The following is a 20,872-nucleotide window of genomic DNA, read 5'->3' as shown; positions in this document are numbered from 1 at the left end:
ATATTATAAACATGACCATCTGGCTCATATCATTGATGACTACAGGGCATACTGGACTCAGATTAGGAGGACAAGACAGTAAAATCTTCATCAAACCAACAGTGGCATCTCCAAGAGATGGCTGAGGTGGGGTGGGGGGAGCTTAGGCCCTTTTAAGCTCCATTTTTGGGAAAACTTCCCTTTAAAAAAGTTATCCACGTATTGAATGCAAATAGTTCTTAAGAATTGGGAATGTGAAATGGATAGAATCGATTCAATGTGGTTCTGGACCAGGCTATGGAGCAGGTAAATAAGCTAAAAGAGAAGGGCAATAAGGCCCTGAGAGCTGACAATATTGATGATACATTATAGTGCTGCTCTAAAGCAATTAAGTTAGATCCCCAGAACCACATGCTCTATAGCAATTGCTCAGTGGCCTATGCCAGAAGGGTTATGAGGATGGTTATAAAACCATTGACTTAAAGCCTGATGGAGGCAAGGGCTATTCACGAAAAGCAGCAGCTCTTGAGTTCTTAAACCGATTTGAAGAAGCCAAGTGAACCTATGAAGAAGGTTGAGAACATGAAGCAAATAATCTCAGCTGAAAGAGGGCTTACAGAATATGGAGGCCCAGGTGGCAGAGAGGAGGTTCCATGAACCCTTTCAACATATCCAATCTGTATCAGAAGTTGGAGAGTGATCCCAGGACAAAGACAATGCTCACTGATCCTACCTACCAGGAAATGATAGAGCAGCTATGAAACAAGCCATCTGACCTGGGCATGAAACTGCAAGATCCCCAGGTCATGAAGACTCTCAGTGTCCTCCTGGGAGTTGATCGGGACAGTATGGATGAGGAGGAGGAAGGTGCAATACCTCCACCATTACCTCCTCCCAAAAAGGATACCAAGCCAGAGCCAATGGAAGAAGATCTTCCAGGGAATAAGAAGCAGGCACTGAAAGAGAAGGAGTTGGGGAATGAGTCCTACAAGAAGAAAGACTTTGATACAGCCTTGAAGCACTACGACAGAGCCAGGGACCTGGACCCCACCAACAGGACTTACATGACCAGTCAAGCATCTGTGTACTTCGAGAAGGGCAACTACAGTAAATGCCTAGAGCTTTGTGAGAAGGCCATCAAAGTGGAGTGAGAAAATCAAGAAGAATATCGACAGATTGCCAAAGCTTATGCTCGAGTTGGCAACGCCTACTTCAAAGAAGAAAAGTACAAGGATGCCACCCATTTCTATAACAAGTCTTTGGCAGAGCACTGAACCCCAGATGTGCTCAAGAAATGCCAACAGGCAGGAGTACTGGGGTGGCTCAGTCAGTTAAGCATCTGACTTGGGCTCAGGTCATGATCTCACGGTTTGTGAGTTCAAGCCCTGTGTTGTGCTCTGTGCTGACAGCTCAGAGCCTGGAGCCTGCTTCTGATTCTGTGTCTCCCTCTCTCTCTGCCCCTCCCTTGCTCGTACTCTGTCTCTCTCTCTCTCTCTCTCTCTCTCTCTCTCTCTCCCTCAAACATAAATAAACATAAAAAAAAAATGCCAACAAGCAGAGAAAGGAGCAAGGGTGACTGGCCTATAGAGGAGAAGAACAAAGGCAATGAATGTTTTCAGAAAGGGAGGATCCCCAGACTGTGAAGCATTATACAGAAGCCATCAAACGGAGCCCAAGGGATTCCAAATTGTACAGCAATCAAGCTGCCTGCTACACCAAACTCCTGGAGTCTCAGCTAGTGCTCAGGGACTGTGAGGAATGTGTCCAGCTAGAGCCAACCTCCATCAAGGGTTTCACAGGGAAAACATCTGCCCTAGAAGAGATGAAGCACTACAGGAAAACCGTGGATGTCTACCAGAAAGCCTTAGAACTGGATGCCAACTGTAAGGAGGCTGCGGACAGTTACCAACACCGTATGATGGCCCAGTACAACTGACACCACATGCCAGAGGTGCAGCAGATAATGAGTGACCCCACCATGCAGCTCATCCTGGAACAGATGCGGAAGGACCCCCAGGCACTCAGTGAGCACATAAAGAATCCTGTAACGCACAAAAGATCCGAGAACTGGTGAATCTGTGGGTCTGATCACAATTCAGTGATGATTTGCCCATCATCCCTTTCCTTTGCCCACATGTGAACAGAGGAGCTGGGGCCACAGTGAGCAGCACAGAGCAGAGGGGAGAATAGGGGAAGGTGAACAACTTCTATTTATATAGACCTATGTGGAAGGTAGAGAGACTCTCACTCACGTTACTCATATTGAGGCTGCCTCTGGGCCCTCCCAGCCCATGCATGGTTTCTCCTGTGGCCCTTGGGTTCCATGTTCCCTTCCCTACCCTCAGTCGCTGTCTTAGCTGCTCTCCCATAGTTGGTTATTTTTTATTTGGGACAGTTTGTATGTATGGGGAGGGGAGGGTGTTCTTCCAGACCTCAGGTCCCAACTATCTTCACATTGTTAACTCCACATGCCCTTCTCCAATAAAGCAAGCCAGCCAGGCATGGTTGTAAAATTTAAAAAAAAAAAAAAGGGTGGGGGGAAAATGAAAATAGTTTTTAAAAATCAGATAAAGAATTCCAAAACCAGTTGTAGCAGTCATGCATACTTTGCCATGGCTCTTTTCCCCTCTGATGTAGTAATGTCCCATTTGGTGCTATCTCATCAATGCATGCATCCGTGTATGCAGATTGTGATGACTTGGAACTGTGCTGTCAGTAATGTGAACAAGAAATAAGTCTTTATTGTTTTCAGCCAGTAGTATTCGAGTGCCACCAAAGTATGACCAAATAACCCACCTTATCCTGACTGATAACAATCAGTATAAGTACATCAATGTAAGTCAATCACTAGGGTTCTGATTGCAGAGAGACCTGGTTTGAACCCTGGTTCTGCTGTCTGTTAGCTACATGCCTTGGGCAGGCTTCTGTACCTCTCTGAACTTCCATTTTTTCTTAAGAAAATGCTGAGAATAATAACATTGGTGCAAGGTTGAATGGCTAAATACATATGAAATAGCATATGTTCTGCACATAGTAAGTGTTAAATAAATGGTAGCTATTATTATTGCCTTCAATCATTAACAATATTTTTAGCACAATTTTTTTTAAAGTTTATTTGTTTTGAGAGAGAGAGACTCAGAGCATGTGTGTGTGTGTGTGTGTGTGTGTGTGTGTGAGAGAGAGAGAGAGAGAGAGAGAGAGAGAGAGAGAATCCCAAGCTGACTCTGCATTGTCAGTGCAGAGTGTGATAGCCTATTTTTTTTTTAAGGTTTATTTATTTATTTTGAGAGAGAGAGAGCATATGCACATGCGCATGTGAGTAGTGTGCAGAGCTCAGCATCAGGCTTGACCCCACCAGCCATGAGATCATGACCTGAGCTGAAATCAAGAGTCCAACATTTAACTGACTAAGCCACCCAGGCACCTTCTAGCCTACTAATCATAAGTATGCAGGCCATGCAAAGACAGGAGGAATGTGTGTGAGCCAGCATAGTTATTAAAGTAGATGGAATACTGCCTTTTAGAAAATATAAAAAGGGGTAAGTTCTTCAAGCTCTGTGGTGAAAATATGTACACATATGACTATTTTGTGATGGGGAGGGGGTTATATTTGGTCTCTTAAAATAGTATCTTTGCTTGTTCACACTCCATTCACAGAACAAGCCCTCTTTACTAAAACTTAGCGAATTCTGTGCTAAAAATATTCCATTCCCATTTGGTGTAATGAAATGTCATATCCATTAAACACCAACATACCAAATGCTGCTTATAGACTCTTAAGCCAGCAAACCCAAGTCAACAGGAAATTGTGATCAACGTCAGCTTGTTCATACTATACATATTAACAGATTATTTTGGAGAATTATCTAAGGCTTAACTGTTATCTTACAGCTATCTTAGAATTAGAACTCATGTACTCCAACCAATTTTTAAAGAAAAGAAATTGTGACCCAGGGAGTGAAAGTGACTTCTCAAGGTCACAAAACTATAAAGGTGGTTGTATTGGGCCAAGATCTCCAAACTTACAAGCTATTCCCTACCCCCCATTATAACAGAAAGTTACAGATTTTTCAGAGCTGAAAGACCTTTAGTTTGACCTGACCCAGTTCCAATATCTTATAGAAAAAATGGAGGCCAAAGGAGACTCGGTGTCTTGGTTTCGGGAAATCTTTAAAGCTAGTACATTCTACAGCTTTTGGCCAACTTTTGTAACCACAGGCTTGGTGTTCCTGACATGCCACGGTCAGTTCAATGTGGTTATTTAGAGCAGGGGCCCAGTTAGTAGACTGGTGATGGGTTAGCAACATCACAATCACCTAAAGAATGTTTAAAAATTGGGGCACCTGGGTGGCGCAGTCGGTTAAGCGTCCGACTTCAGCCAGGTCACGATCTCGCGGCCCGTGAGTTCGAGCCCCGCGTCAGGCTCTGGGCTGGTGGCTCGGAGCCTGGAGCCTGTTTCCGATTCTGTGTCTCCCTCTCTCTCTGCCCCTCCCCCATTCATGCTCTGTCTCTCTCTGTCCCAAAAATAAATAAATGTTGAAAAAAAAAATTAAAAAAAAAAAAAAAGAATGTTTAAAAATAAAAATTCCTGGGGCGCCTGGGTGGCTCAGTCGGTTGAGTGTCCGACTTCAGCTCAGGTCACGATCTCACGATCCGTGAGTTCGAGCCCTGCGTCGGGCTTTGGGCTGATGGCCCGGAGCCTGGAGCCTGCTTCCGATTCTGTGTCTCCCTCTCTCTCTGCTCCTCCCCCGTTCATGCTCTGTCTCTCTCTGTCTCAAAAATAAATAACGTTAAAAAAAATTTTTTTTTAAAAAAATAAAAATTCCTAAGTCCTGTTCTTTGAAGATTCACTTTCAGTGGCTCTGAGGTGGGGTCCCAGGAACCTGTGTAGTTAGTTTGCTTTCTGGGTGATTCTGGGGGAAAACCAGGTCAGGGAACCGTTATTAACAAAAGTCAGTGTTTTATGTCATTCTCTTCTCTGCAGAGATTGATCTATGATAATTTCCAGCTAATGCCTAGTTACCTGTGGAAAAACTAAGTCAGGAAAAGTCCTGAGCAGTAGGGAGCCTCTAAGGTGTTAATCTTCAAGCCAACCTCAAGGTGATTAGAGTAAGGAGAGAGCTGCCCTTGCCAGGTGAAGATTGATCTGAAACGGAAGCACATCCAGGGGAACAAAAAGTGATCTAGGAATGCTTGATCTCATCTTCCAGGGATGGGTGGCCACTAAATCAGAATTGGCAGCCTGACTTCACTTGGGAAAACATCATTCTGAAACAGAGGATATCAGTTTAAATATTTTAAAACAGAATGTTTGCGAGAACACCATTTAAAAATGTATATAGAAATTGTTACAGTGAATCATCATGAATAATAGACAAAGATGGGAGATTATATTTTGTCAAGTTTTGCAAAATAAGAGCTGGAAGGACTCTTTGAAACCTTTTAGTGAAGGGATTCTAGAAACATCAAAGGGTGTAGCTTCTTCCCTGGGAACTCTGGCTCTCTAAACTCAGATTCTCGATAGAGACCACACCTCCTGCTGATGACTTTTGTTGTTTTGTCTGTTCAGCATCTTTTCTTTCTTTTTAATAGCATTACAGTTTTACTTTAGGGAATCACCCTTACCTCACTGTCATTGCACATGGTTCTCACCCATAGGTTCCAACAGTGGGCATATGACCCAAGCTTGGCCAATCAGAGCCTTCTATCCTTAGCCAAAACAATTGCTTCAGGAATGGGCATGGGCCAATGAGCCTCAGCCCCAAACTTTTGCTACAACTACTGGAAAAGGAACACTGTCTTTCAACTGGGTATGGCTACTGGCAAGATGTCAGTTGGAGCTGCTGATGGGTATCTCTCCGCCATGAAAGGAGAGACTGGCTTAGAAAGAAGTCAGCAATAGAGTCAGAGAAAAACAGATTTATGAAAGTATCACCTGAGTAACTGGTAATGTTTCTGAAGCTATATGTATTTTCATATTTAAACTAGTTTAGTTGGATTTCAGCAATTTATAACCAAAAGAACCCTGACCATTATTTCCCCTCAGGGATCGGAGCCTGGGTGGTGAAATGATGATTAATTAATTTGTCTAAGGTCATAGAACTAGTAAGTAGCCACAGTGAGATGCAAACGCGGATCTGCCTGAGTCTAAAACACATGTTGTTAATCACTATGTCTGCGGCTCTAAATAGAGGAATATTCTGGTCACCAAATAGGATAGATTTACAGGCAAAAGGCCAGAAAACGTGGGTCATGTTTCACTTCTCCTTTAGATACTGTAGAACTTACTGATGCCTCTTTTATTGTTTTTACATGCTACCTTTTAGAAACAAACTCCAGAGGCATGTGCATTGTTTAAAAGGAGGGAGAACTTCTTGCTCATTTTGTTTCCTTCATATCATTTTTCATAGCACTTTGCATATAGTAGCTGTTCAATAAATGTTTTCTATCAAATTGAGCTTGTTGTGTCCATGGGTATTAATACCAATCAGTAGTCCTAGGTTACTTGGAACATTCAAGGTTCTTGATTGGGGTGTCTATCTGCAGTTTACACAGTCCTGAATTTTTAATTTTTAATATGTATTTTGTCTTTAAGCACTTCATACATGCCATGATATCATTGATGGATACTATCCAAAATGAATCTTGACTTTCCTTCTTAACTGGCTATATGGGCAAGTTACTTAGGTTTTCTAAGACTAAGCTCTCTCATTTGTAAAACAATGCTATTATTACAGAATCCTAGAAGATGGAATGACAGTACAGATAAAGCATTTAATATAGTGCCTGGCTCAGGGGTACCTGGGTGGCTCAGTCGGTTAAGCGTCCGACTTCGGCTCAGGTCATGATCTCACGGTTCATGAGTTCAAGCCGTGCGTCAGGCTCTGTGCTGTCAGTTCAGATCCTGGAGCCTGCTTCAGATTCTGTGTCTCCCTCTCTCTCTGCCCCTCCCCCACTCATTCTCTGTCTCTCTCTGTCTCTCAGAAAATGAATAAACGTTAAAAAATTTTTTTTTAAATATAGTGCCTGGCTCATCGTAAGTACTCAATAAGTGCCACCTATTATTATAATGAAATTAAAATGTTAAAATATAAATCATAATACTGAATTAAAATGTTAAAATTCCTAAAGTTTTTTTAAGAACTGTTAAATATGTGTGGGTGGACAGCGTTAAGGGAATGAAGGACAAAGGACAGTTGTCCTGGGATCTGGCACTGTTGGAAGGACTAATTTCTGGGACACAGTTTTGCTGAGAATTATTGCTAAAAGCTTCAGCTGGGGAAGATGCTCCCTTTGAGGCATCTCTGAGTAGTGCTGACCATGGACGTGGATCCCTCTTGGGGATAAAAATTTCAAAGGGCATAGACTTTCTGAAAGTGTTAATATCAAGCCTTGTGTTCTTTGGGTCTCTATGGATTAATTAAATTAGTTCCAGTCCTTCATTTTTGTGGATCAGGTTTTAGGTAGATTTGCCTAAGGATTTACTCAGGAAATAAATTGTGTTTCTTTTACCTTCCAGACCACCCCAGTTACTCCTAGGAAAGTGGGCCTGTACATGTGTGTTCTTTTGGGGTAATCCATGGCCAGGATTATTTATTTATTTGTTTGTTTGTTTGTTTATTTAAATTTACATCTAAGTTAATTAGCATATAGTGCAATAATGATTTCAGGAATAGAATCCAGTGATTCATCCCCTACTATAACACCCAGTGCTCATCCCAGCAGGTGTCTTCTTTAATGCCCCTTGCCCATTTAGCCCATTCCGTCCATCCCCCACAACCCCTCCAGCAACCCTCAGTTTGCTCTCTATATTTAAGAGTCTCTTATGTTTTCCATGGCCAGGATTCTTTGTGAGACTGGGAATTTGCTGTAGGGGATGAGGCCGCTTCTCAGATATGCAAAACAGGGAGGCTGAAGCTGGTAGGCTTAAAGCTATTTCATTTCTACCAGCTTTATGGAGTTTCTACAAAGCAGGACTATTCCAGGGGCTAGAGGGCAGGATGGCATAGAAGAATCACAGATGCCTAAGACATAGTCCTGATCTGCAGGGCTGTGGAAACTGTGGAGAGATGTATAGATCAACAACCAACCATAATGTAAGGCAGGATGAATTATGAGCCTTGCTCATGGTAAAAGACATAGGCTGAGAAAGGAGAATCCACATCTAACTGGTTGGATGAGGACTAAGATGTCAAAAGGTAGAAGAGTTGGGAAATGCCATTGTTGGTAGTTGGGGTAGCATGGGCACAGAAGCAACTATGTGCTCAGATAAACAGGGAGTGGCAAATTGTGAGCATAAAGGGAGTGTGGGTGAAACAGAGGTGCAGGAGTAGGAGAAGCTGGCCAGATTTTGAACTCCACCTTTAGGACTTTATAGGAACCACTGTAGGTCTTCCTAGGCCTGCGGTGGTCCTGGGTGCACTATACCCATGACAGCAACCATGTTAAAATGCTTCTGTATCCAAGGCACTTGGGTAGCTCAGACAGTTAAGCTTCTGACTCTTGATTTTGGCTCAGGTCAAGTTCTCACGGTGATGAGATAAGCCCTGCATTGGGCTCTGAGCTGGGCCTAGAGCCTGCTTAAGATTCTCTCTCTCTCTCTCTCTCTCTCTCTCTCTCTCTCTCTCCCCCTCTGCCCCTCCCCAACTCTTGAGGGCATACTCTCTCTCAAAAAATAAAAAATAAAAAATAAAAATAAATGCCTCTATATCCCACACTAAAATCGACAAAGAACTGAGTTGAGAGAGTTTAGCTCTCATTGACTAGTTCAGATACCTACAGATGTGGTCCTAGGACCACATCTAGTGCCAGGCTGGGAAGAGTTTGGAATTAAATTGGGATGGATTGAGTACAGGACTTGAAAGGAAATGTTGAGGGGGCACCTGGGTGGCTGAGTCAGTTGAGCCTCTGACTTCGGCTCAGGTCATGATCTTGCAGTTCATGAGTTCAAGCCCTGCATCGGGCTCTGTGCTGACGGCTCAGAGCCTGGAGCCTGCTTTGGATTATGTGTCTCCTTCTCTCTGCCCCTTCCCTGCTCATGCTCTGTCTCTTTCTGTCTCTCAAAAATGAATAAACCTTAAAAAAAGTTTTTTTTAATAAAAAAGAAAGGAAATGTTGAGAATCTCTTACAGCAGTGTGACCACAATAATGAAGCATTTGATCATTTTTCTGGTAATTCATTTTTATTCTAATTTCCAAAAATGTTGGTCCGCAACACAATGGAAAGACATTGGCCTAAAATACACTGGAGATTTTTTAAATTTCCGTGGTTCAAATTTTTTAAACATTAAAATATTTTTTAAAAGTTGAGCAGGTCTGATCTAGCTGAAGTAATATTACCTTTTAAAGAAATTTGAGGCCGGAGATGACAGAGGAGTCAGTGGACTTGAAGATAGATGAATAGAAATCACACAGTTTGAATAGCAGAGGAAAAAGAGATGGGAATATCTAGTACTCCGCATTGTATTTACATTTCAGTAACTGTGCCTAAACATTCTGACTAAGGTGAAGATAATTGTGTGGCAAGTACAGAAACCCAGTCAAACTAATCTGGAACAAAGCCAAATGTGTGTGTGTGGTGATGGTGGAGGTAGGGTTGTTACTAGAAGGCTACTGAAGTACGTCAAGGAATTCAGGGGCAGGGAGTGCCATTGGATGTAATGAGGTATTTGCGGGAAATGGACAATCCCTAGGAATTGGGCTGCTTCCCTCTCGCACCCTCTCTCTCTCCCCCTCTTTCCCCTTGTGGTGGATGCTGTGTTGTGCTGCTCAGATCCTTATTCAGACATAAAAGACTTACTTTTCCAGCTGCTGGGAGGACTCCCAGAGACAGCCTCTGCTTCCTCCCCTCTTTGGGAATTGCTGTGGTTAAAACACAGCCTTTCTTTCTTTCAGCCCACATCCAATAACTAATCAACATGGAGGTGTAAAGACCTGGTGGGGCCCCTCGCTCCAACTTGGGACACCTGAGAGGGAGCGTCTTGGCTCCCTACAGTGCTACTTTTATTGGAACTGCACCACAGCACAGCTGCTCTCTGCCGAATTCTCCTTTCTTCTCCCTGCCGGGTGTCATCTCAAGGGTACTACCTGATAAATGTGTGTACGTTAGCTTCTCAGAGTCTGGTTCTCAGGCGACCTGACTTGAGACACCAGACCTCCCTCTCTCTTCTTTTTCTTACCTTTTCTCCCTCTCCTTTCTCTCTCTCCTAGCTCTTCCTCCCTCTCCCCCTCAGACTAGGTAGTTTCTCACCCCTTCTTCTCTCTGACCTTCTATGTCATTCTCTTCTCACTTTTCAGACCAGCTTCCTCCGCTCTTTTGCTGCCCTTATGGCTGCTCCAAAATGTGTCTTTAGCACCTCAGTGACTGTCCCTGCAGCATCTTTCACTGGTTCCCACCCAACCGCTCTTTACTAGGTTGAAGCACCCATCCTGCAGCAGCCATGGGTGTCAGTTTATATCAGCTTACATTTGCATACTTTTCTGAGAATTGTCCTTAGCCAATAGGGACTTTCATTGCTGGAGATGTCTGAGACGTTATGCCCCATACTTTTTGGTCAAAGACTATCAGATGGGGGGTTGGGGTATGAACGTCTGTCCTCCTTGCCTCAAGGCAGGACACACTGTGTGCTACAGTTCACACTCTGGAGTTCCCCGTGGTGGAGTCAGGCTGAAGCTAACTTCTCCTTAAAGGACATCTTTGTGTGGCATCTTCCCCTGCCCTAGTCTCACTCCCTTACAGGTATAGCATGAGAGCACTCTCCCAATAAATCCCTCTGCTTTGAGGGGACCTGATTTAAGATCATTTTACAATTCCAGTGCCTGTGGCTAATTGACCCAGCTTCTGCTGTCCTAATTCCAAATATCCAGGAGAGAGAACTAGATCAGTTCAGGCTGAGCCCAGCCCAGCATCCAGGTTGAACCCTGGATGAGGAGTTCACTTCAGGTCCAATCATCTATGGCTGGAGAGGGGGCAGAGTTATACAGTGTAAGGTAGATGAAGGGTACAGGTGAAAAGAGCAACTCTGAGAAAGGACTGGCCAATTGCAGTGAAAGTGGACCCTACCATGTGTCCTCCTCCTCAGTCTTTCTTGAATTTCTGTCAGCCTTCTCACTCCTCACCTCATCCCTGTCTGCAATCCCAGGTTCAGACTGGAGGGTGAGGTGTTGAAAGGTAGCACCATGTGACGAAGAAAGATCTGAATTGAGTGTCCAGAGGCCGGGATTGTAGCCTGCCTCACTTGGCTTGCTTCACAGCTCCGGGTCTCAGGTTTCAGGTAAATCTGAGAGTCGGTTTGCTAATAATGCTTCTATGAAAACAGAGAAGAATCGAGGTCTATCATCTCTGCATCCCTGAACTCAGCAGAGGGCCTGGCACAGTTAGAACACTGGCAATGTATTGAAAACAGGAGATAGACTTTAAAAACGAAACGACCGTGGGTTACATTAAGGTAATAAGGTAGAGCATGACCCCGAAGCACGCAACATTCCGGGTGTGGAGCCCATTAACTAGCACTTGGTAAGTGCTGACTTGTGCTGGGTCTGTGTTAAGTACTTAGTGTGCTGTTCTGATCACTGCTGCAGTATAAAAAAAAAATCACCCCAAAACTTAGATGTTCAAATAAACAATTTTATTATGCTCATAGATTCTGTGGGTGAGGAATTTGGATCCAGTACCATACGGATGGTTTGTCCCTTGTCTTAGCTGCTTGTCTGGGGCCTCAGCTGGGAAGACTGGATGGCTGGTGGTGACTTAACAGCTTGGGGCTTGAATCACCCAGAGGCATCCTCGCTCACAGGATGGTGGTTGATGTGGCTGTTAGGAGGGACCTCAGCCAGAGATGTTGATCAAAGCCTTGACTTTCTCAGAATGGTGGCCTCAGCCTAGTAGGATCCTGCAGGTGGCAGCTCAGGGCTCCAGAAACGATTGTCCCAGTTCACAAGACAGAAGCTTCCTTGTTTTTGTGATCTAGGCCCAAAATTCAAACTGCATCATTTCCACCACATTCTATTGATTACAAGCCTGCCCAGATTTAATGATAAGGGAATTAGGTACCACCTCTTGATGGGGTGAGGGCAAGGTTCTCACAGAACATGTAGGATGGGAAATTTTGTCACCATATTTGGAAAATTCAGTCCACCAAGTGCACATGATCTCATTTCATCCTTCCACTGTCCTTGCAGTAAGCATTATTATCCCTTTACAGATGAAGAAACTGAGACTCAGAGAACTTAAGTAACTTGCCTGTGGACAAAGCCAGCACATGGCAAGGCAGGACTTAAACGCAGTCTGTACCAAGTAGGTGTTCTTCAACAGTATATACACTACTTATAGAAAAAGGGAACTGAAAAAAATAAGACATTCAAAGGCCTGTCTCCCTGTGTACAGATCAGGAGTGGGTAAGACTTCTTGTCCCCCCATAATTCTAATGTCAGTTAATATCTTCCCCATGTGGCAAAGGAATCTGGTTCCTGTGCATAACGCCCCAAGGTGTCGCTTCCTGGAAAATGTGTAACTACTGTGTGTACCTTAGGTCCATTAAGTTTGCCAGATATGTGTTGGCAGTGGGGTTGATGTCTACCCCTCTCTGCTCCCCATTCATTTGGAAAAAGAGTGTGGGGAGCAATAAGTTGGGGGAAGCTCTTTCACACAGAATCATTTCAGAAACAGCTCCTCTGCCGTGATCCCCTTTTGAAACCATATCTCCCCTTTAACTTCAAACAAGGACCACTTCCTCTAGGAACTCATCTTTGATACTCCCATGATCTTTATAATCAGAATATTCAGATGATGATTGGCACTCAGGGCTTACTCTGTAGGTTTCTGTGTCCTAACCCTCCGGTTAGTCTAAGGCCCCAAAGGACAAGGACCATGCCCTATTCCTCCTCAATTCTCCTCCCCAGCACCACAGGAACAACACCCCGTTCTTAATAGGTAGTCAATAAATAGGACCGAATAGATCAAAGGGACTTACGAAGTTTATTATTGTATTATAACAGGAGGACACACATGCATCTTCGAAAGCAGTTTTTGAGAGCCTACCCTGTAACAGGCACTGTGCTAGGTGCTAACAAACCATGTGATCCAGGAGCAAGAATTTAGAAAATCAAATATGAGCCTCCTGGACACTCTGTGGCATGTCAGTAACATCCAAACTGATGTCTAGAAGTGAAGCATCCTTGATCAGATTAAGAGGCCATCATATTGGGTAAATTTGAGGCAAGTACTGTAAGGTTTACCAATCTATATCAGCTCTCAGATAATTCTAGAGTCAGACATTTAGAAAGTCCCTAAATAGGGTTTTTAAAATTCAGATTCTTGAGTTTGGTTTCTTCTATAGGTTCTTTGAATAATTTTTTTTTAGCTAGAGCTATCAGATAGGAAAGGATGGGTCTTACGATTCTTTATTTTAAATCAGTCCTCTTGTAATAAGCAAATTTCTCTACCCTGCTTTTAATTCATCGCTGTTTCACCACAAAATGTTCTTAAATGCCGTGACCTTTGGAAACACCCTTGAATGTTCCAAATCAGCTGATAAACCTGTTCATATATCTTGGGTAATCAATATCAGTGTTTCATCATCACTTACTATTCACACCCTAAGTTCTTGATGTAAATATAACCCTATTGTATAAAGCTATTTCCTCAGCATCCATCACCAAGAATAAAATAATTGTAAATAATTACCTTTGAGATATGAAAGAAAATGTAAACATTTTATTTGGCAGTTGTTTTGGAACACATGAATAAATAAATGGAAAAGTACATATTAATATTTCTTTTTGGAGTAACAGATACCATTAAACACTTATTTACACATCTTCACTGCAAAGAACAGTTACACAATTCAATTTTGTCTTATAAAAGGTAACTTCCCACACCACTGGACTGGACAGTTAAGGATGGAGATACTGGTAGTGCTTGGTTCTAGCAGTCTCAATGTTTGAAAGGCATTCATTTGCAAGTGTGATAAGAAGAGTCATCATGCATTGAGTTCATCCGGATCATGTACTGTAGAAAGTTTCTGATGGCAGCCACAGAATTTGGTGTGTCATGCGCTTAAGTCAACTATGACATGTTTGTAAATCTGTGTATTTCCCTTAAAACTGGAAGCAAAAAGAAAATTACGCTTATTAATGGACACATGCGTGAATGATCTCGGTGCCTGAACATTTAATTCCTGAAATTTCACAAATTTGGCTTTTTCTGCATCCCAGTTATACACTTGAGTAAAGGAATAATCACTTCCAAGAATTGCATATTGATAGTTATTTATCTGAAGAGGCTGGAACACCATGGATCCTCGTGATGGCATCCTCTGAATATCCTGAAATGAGGATCCTCCCCATTTCATTACTTTGGAATCACCAATGAATCTTGTCAAGCAAATGTACACGTCACCTTTCACTGAGAAGTGCTTAACAGCATATACATCCTCCATGTTAGGGATGTCAGTTTGGTTAGTGAATAATTGTGTTGCTTTGTTCCACTGATAAATTACAGGACGCTGGGAACTACTAGACAGGATTAAATGAGGCGTTCTGAGTGTCTGAGGTGTTCTGGCTATTTCTAGATATTCCACATCAGTGTCCCTGTACCACGCATGTAAGGATTGATGGGAGTAGAATCCATTTCCATTCCATTTATAAATGGTAGTAAAACCAGCTTTTGAACTGTCAGCAACAACAAAGTACCAGTTGTTTTCAATCTTGAATGTTTCAATGTCATTGGGTTTTCGGATTTTGAGAATTTCAATATCCTGGATTTTTATAAATTTATTTGCAAAACTGTCTCGCTTATAGATGTGAGAGCCGCCAAACAGCTGGGCCACAATAACATAGAGCTGAGTTTCAATGACTATAGGCTTGCACACTACAGTGGACGTGCCTGGGAAAAGACAAATGAGAGATTAGTTGGATGGCCATCCTCTTTTGCAGCATGTAAACATGCAGGCTGAGGCCATACAACTTCCACCAAAATCAGCCTGAAATAAGAGATTTCCTTGGTTGAACAGGCAAGGCCAATCTCTAAGACCCAATGGCAGCAGGATCCTGACGTTCTGTGCCCTTGTGCCTCATGAGGCCTTGTTACCAACACCTGAGTTGTCATGTCACATCCAACCTGCACTAGACATTCAGGACATATGGCTACAGCCTGAGTTTCCTCCTCTCACTTCTTACAGAAAGAAAGTATTGCTTTCCCTGACATATTATGAGTTATAGTAATTCTAGTGAAAACTGCCATTTATTGAGCACCAACTATGTGCTTTGCCAAATCATCTCATTAAAAATTCCCAACAATCTTAAGAGATAAATATTATTATTCTCCCTTTTGCAGATGAGCAGATTGAAGCTCAGAGAGGTTCAGTGCTGCTAAGAGAAGGCAAAGTTGGGATTCAAATCCAGGTCTACCAGAGTCTCTATGCTTTTAACCCAAGCTGGGAGGAGGTGAGCTATTCCAGGGCTTCCAACTTGGGCTAGGATCCCACAAGTTTCTAGATCATCCTACAAAGTCTTGAGCAGTGATCTGGGTAGCCCATGGTTCTAACTATAATTGGTTTGTTCTAATTGTGAATTGAATCTTGCTCTAAAAGTAACATAATTTTCCCCTAAGAAAGGAAAAAGATGACACTTGTAATTTTTCTGAAGTTTTGGTGGCAGGAGAGAAGAGACGAAAGAGGAATCTTTGAGAAAAATGGAAGAGGGGTACAGTCATGGGTGATACTCCTAACAGTTATTTTGGGAAATCTCAGAAAACAATATGGGATCAGTGGACCAGCTCAGTATCCTTTTGGTAAGAGTTTGATGAGAGTTTGATCAGTAAATTCTGGTTGACTAGAAGGAGCTTGGCTCTAAGAAATCCAAAGAGAGTGGGGCAAATCTGGGCCCACGCCTTTTCTAACTGCAACTTTAAAGGCTCTGAGGCAATAAATTCTGCATCAACTCTGTACTAATAGGTGAAATTATCCTATTTGTGACCTTTCAAGGGCTCAACTGATTGTATGACTTCAGGAAAATCACTTTACTTCTCTAAAATTCAGTTTTCTCTTCTATACAATGAGAGTTTGGACCAGATCAAGGATGTCCACTAGATTTCAACCACGTACCGTATCAACTGATTGATTGGAAAACTTCCTGGAAAATTATGTTGAGAAGTATTCTGTTGCCCTGTCTGCACTCTGTAAGCAAGAGCACCATGATTGATTAGCGATATCTGTCTGGGGTAAAGGAAGTCATAGTAACTGCATATTTGGCATATATTCATCATTCTAGATGAGATGATGGCCTCTGAAAGTCTGCAAATGTGTGATTCATTTCTCTTTCAAGTGTTCATCTTAAGATTCATCTGGAATAATGATAAATTATTCCGGGTAAGAAGAACCTGAACTAAACTGTACAAAGCTGCACAATATCCTATGGGAAAACTGAGGGGTTTTGGGGAGAAAGGGAAGCATGACCTTCCACCTTGAGAAAGAAGGAGGTTTCTGGGACAACTTCAGTTTGAAGAAGATTCCTTCATCTGGGCACCTCAGTCTCAAGCCAGCCCCAGACCTGTCTTGATCCTATGAGCGATGGGGCTTGTGGCCACCCACAAAATCTAATTATGACCCTTCCCACCCAAAAAGGTGGGAGAAGTTTATGGAAAAGTTTAAGATCTAAATACGTTAGAAGCTGAAGCTAAAGCTAACGGAAATATTTCAGAAGGGGCCCCATATTCTCACTTATTTAAAAATTGTAAAGTTGGTGAAATGAGAACAAAACTTAAGAGGGCACCTAAGTAAAAGTTTTCAGGGAAAAAAGGTGGTTTCCAACATCAAATTAAATGCATAAAACACTTTAAAGAGCCTGCCTTACTGCCAGACTTCTCAGGGTCTTAACTGTGTATTATGAATCTCTAAGAGGGAGATATAGCTCACAGATATATACCAAAAACCCTTTCTGTCACTAGGAGTACATTAACATTTTGTAGGTGTCATGTTTGTGCAACAAAGCTTGAGATTCAATGATCTAAAATAACATCCTTATTTTATAGTTAAGAAAAAGGGAGGGCCCAGTGAGGGTGAGTGGTTCACCCAGCTAGTTTGTGGCAGAACCTGGATTAAACCTCATGATTCCTAGTCCAATATTTTTCCTGGAAAAATAATCCACCTTTTATTGTGTGTTTACTAGGCTAGGTTCTGTGCTAAGTTCCTTGAATATGTGATCACATTATCTTATGATTGCATTATCTTAACAACAACCCTGTGAGTTGGGTATTATTATTACCATTTCCAAGTCAGGAAATTAAGGTTTAGGGAACAACCCCAAGTCACTTAGTAAATGGTACAGTTGGGGTTTAAATGACTCTAAGCCTGCCCAAAGCATCCCCCTATACCACTTGTCTTTTTCTGTTCCCCTTGGTTCAATGTGCTTAACTTTCTATTCAAAATACAATCAGGCTTTTCATACCTGTAATGTTGTCATAATTCCGGAAGGTCTTTTCTACATGGTCCCATTCAAGGAAAATGCACTTTCCAGTAAAAGGCTGAGCAATGACCACATACTCATCGTTCATATAAGAAAAAGTATCTATGGACAGTGATTGATAAGGCAGGTCTTGAGACTTTGCAAATTCTGCAAAAACAGGAAATGATGATGAATAACTGTGCTAATGCCTTGTTCCTTGGCTAGATCTCAAATGTCCATAAGAAATACATTTATTTAAGAGAAATAGTAAAATGATAATTTTACTTTGCTTTTAAACACACAAAGTTTTAATGCTTTATAGTATTTTAAAAATTAAATCGGTCAGTTGGTTTTTAAAGATATAAAAAATATCAATTCCTGCACACACATAAAATGTAGCCCTTATTTTAACTTTATGAGGTGGAATCATTTGGAATCCATTACCTGTAATGATGCAATCAAAATCCTTTGGGGAGAGACTATTGATTTTGCGTTTCTTGTATTCTGGGGGGCCTTCGCAGTAGATGTCTTCAACAGTTGCATTGGTGTGGCCTAGCCATTCCACCAGCCACTTCAGTTTACAGTCACAATTAAATGAATTCCCTCTCAGGTCCCTGAAAGACAAATTTCAGCTGATTTTGCTGTATGAGGGTCCTACCTCCAAAGGCATGACTTTACTTCAGTAATTAACACATGCAAAATGCCTTTACCTGGCTTTACATCGTGCCCCATAATCTACCTTAAACCTGATTGACAATTCACTTTGAGTTCAGAGAGTTCCCACAGTGCACCCTTCATTGCTACCCAGTCAATGGAACCTCAGAAGTTATTCCCTCTTGGATCAAAGGCAGCTCTGTCTAGAGCTGTGTGTCCATAGAAATATAGTGTGGACTCTATACATAATTTAAAATTTTCTATAAACACATCAAAAAGGTAACAGGAAATAGGTGAAATTAATTTTAACAATATATTTTATTTATTTTAAAATGATATTTTGCTTAGTATTTCACACAAAATATTATTATTTAGATGTGTAGTCAATACAAACATTATTAATGAGATAGTTTACATTTTTAAAAAATAGTAAGTCTTTGGAATATAGTGTGTTTTACACTTAGAGTATATCTCAATTTGGATGCTAAATTTTCATCAGAAGTGTGTGATATGGATTTAGATTTCATAAAATTTATAGCTGGAAACAATAGTTTCACACATCCAAGTTGTTCCAAACATAATTACATTTTCCAATAATTGAACTCATTTAAATTTAGTTTTTGGCTTAATTTTTAAAAAATTAAGTAAAATTTAGGGGCGCCTGGGTGGCTGTTGGTTAAGCGTCCGGCTTCAGCTCAGATCATGATTTCGCGGTTCGTGCGTTCTAGCCCTGCTTCAGGCTCTATGCTGACAGCTCAGAGCCTGGACCCTGCTTCAGATTTTGTGTCTCCTCTCTCTCTGCCCCTACCCCACTCACACTGTGTGTCTCTCTCCTTCAAAAATAAATAAACATTAAAAAAAATTTTTGTAATTAAGTAAAATTTAAAGTTTTGTTCCTCAGTTACTCTATGAATGCTGTTTGGTGACCACATGTGTGGCTACCATATTGGACAAGGCAGGTCTAGAGGATAGAATACAGTGCTTATTATATCATATTTAATTAAATCAAGGGAGCTATTTGCTTTTCTTCTTCCTCACAGATGTAATTCATTCTGATCCTACTCCATGGTCTACAAATTGAATTTTAATAGGAAATGAGTTCGACACAGCAGAGTTAACTCAGACATACAACAACTCATGTCTGTAATAAACTATACAGCATGGGTAGTTCAAATTTCCACATATGATCCCAACTCACCAAGTTTTCTGTTTATTTGCATTGCTTTTGTTTGGAAATTCCAGGTCCTTCCTAAAACCCTTCTTGGTCACACACAAAACCTAAGATAGGTATTGCCTAGTGTTCACACAGCACATGAGTAATTTTTAAATGTTGAAGCATTTAAAAATGCTTTTGGAGGGATACATTCAAGAAAACCAAGAAATCCACTAAAAGATAACTTGGCAAGGATCCTTGTACTTCTTAGATAATTCTTGATTTGGGCATCTCAGAGTAGGCCCAAGAGGCCAAATCCATTATGGGATTCCCATAGAGGTTGAGCCAATTTCAAGTGGGTTTTTTTTTGTTGTTGTTTGGTTTTTGGGTTTTTGTTTTGTTTTGTTTTGTTTTGTTTCTAGTGTGCAGTATTGGCTGACACCAGGATGGGCCAGAGGATGGTGCCCAAATAAGCTGTATCCCCAAGTCTGTCATAGCATATCATCTAACCTCTAAGACATTCCCAAGACTGACTTCATCTCCCAAGAATACTCTGACCCAGAATAATGAGTATCAGTTTTTCTGGGTGATTGTAAACCAGAATGGATAACTGTGGTCTGTCCGAGACTCTCTTGGAAGTGTCCTGATTCTGGCACTCTCTTGGAAATAAACCATCATTCAGGAATTGGGGTAATAGGCATTGAGGAGGGGCTGGGGAAATACCACAAGGAACAAAGAAAGTTTTTCATTAGCTTACTGATTTGAAGTTAAATACTAGGTTTAGGAGAAAATACTTGACTTAGATCTTTTGTCATTGGAGAAAATTTGTTTTGAATGTATATTCTACAGCAAAGTACCTGAATTGATAAGAAGAGATCATTTGGTTTCATATATTCTTTCATTTGTTCCTGTATCTATCTTATGACATTTAAATACCCTTCTAATGTCTGGAAAGTACTTAATGAAGCTAAATTGCTTTTGAGAGGATTAGGCGTATATTACTTGCTTTGCTTACAGCAAAATATACAAATTCCTTACAAAGATCTTTCACTCTGAAGCTTAAAAGTCAAAGTTTGAAAGCTCTTTTGTTTGAAAAAGGGTCAAAAATAATTAAGTTCATTCCCTTCCTGGGGCTTAAGCCAAATTCCTGGGGATTAAGCCTAGAGTTGTTGTTCAGTCTAACTAGAGAAAAGGCAAACTTGCCTCCCTTCCCCCACTTCCTGTTCCATTTCTCTGTTGATTGACCAACCCATGGGTGTAACCTTTCATCTGTACTCGGTCAGTTTCCCAGACTCCTTTATGTTTTTCCTTTGTAGCCCCATTTCCTGGAACTCATGTGAAAAAAGGCATCTTGAAACTTCACTCTGGGCCTCCTCTTCCCACACCCTCAAAGTCCTTTATCAGCACTACCTCCCAGAGGACACACACTTTGTCAAAGGAATGCCTGGGCACCATATATTCAGAATTTCCAGTGGGAAATACCATAGAAGGCTCCAACATTAGTTCAAGTAAATTTAAAATTTAAGCCAATTTAAAATTTAAATTTTAAAATTCTAACTTAATTTTAAAGCCAGTTACGAATTCTAATCCTCAATACCAGGCTTCTTTGTTAACAACTGCGAATTAATTAATAAGTGATTTCTT

The 20,872-nt window shown here is 41.4% G+C and overlaps 1 protein-coding gene and 1 pseudogene across 4 annotated transcripts in view; one reads left to right on the top strand and one right to left on the bottom strand.

Annotated features, from left to right (window-relative positions):
* The first annotated feature begins 254 nt into the window (after positions 1–254).
* Positions 255–2,053, top strand: LOC121037462 (stress-induced-phosphoprotein 1-like; annotated as a pseudogene).
* A 10,883-nt stretch (positions 2,054–12,936) lies between these two features.
* LGI1 (leucine rich glioma inactivated 1) overlaps positions 12,937–20,872 on the bottom strand; it is a 39,225-nt gene continuing 31,289 nt past the window's right edge. For 3 of the 4 annotated variants that reach the window (XM_040485897.1, XM_040485896.1, XM_040485895.1), the window contains 3 exons: positions 17,866–18,035; positions 17,425–17,589; positions 12,937–14,863 (listed from right to left, as the gene is read on the bottom strand). In XM_040485897.1, coding sequence (XP_040341831.1) covers positions 14,028–14,863; positions 17,425–17,589; positions 17,866–18,035 — 1,171 coding nt within the window. In that variant the 3' untranslated portion in view covers positions 12,937–14,027. The remainder of the gene's footprint in view (positions 14,864–17,424; positions 17,590–17,865; positions 18,036–20,872) is intronic. The other variant, XM_040485898.1, reaches the window with a different exon arrangement.

The sequence above is a fragment of the Herpailurus yagouaroundi genome, unplaced genomic scaffold (assembly GCF_014898765.1).
Source record: "Herpailurus yagouaroundi ecotype Mexico unplaced genomic scaffold, PumYag 163, whole genome shotgun sequence".
In the NCBI taxonomy this organism is placed as follows: Eukaryota; Metazoa; Chordata; class Mammalia; order Carnivora; family Felidae; genus Herpailurus; species Herpailurus yagouaroundi.
This window is presented reverse-complemented; position numbering and strand designations above follow the sequence as displayed.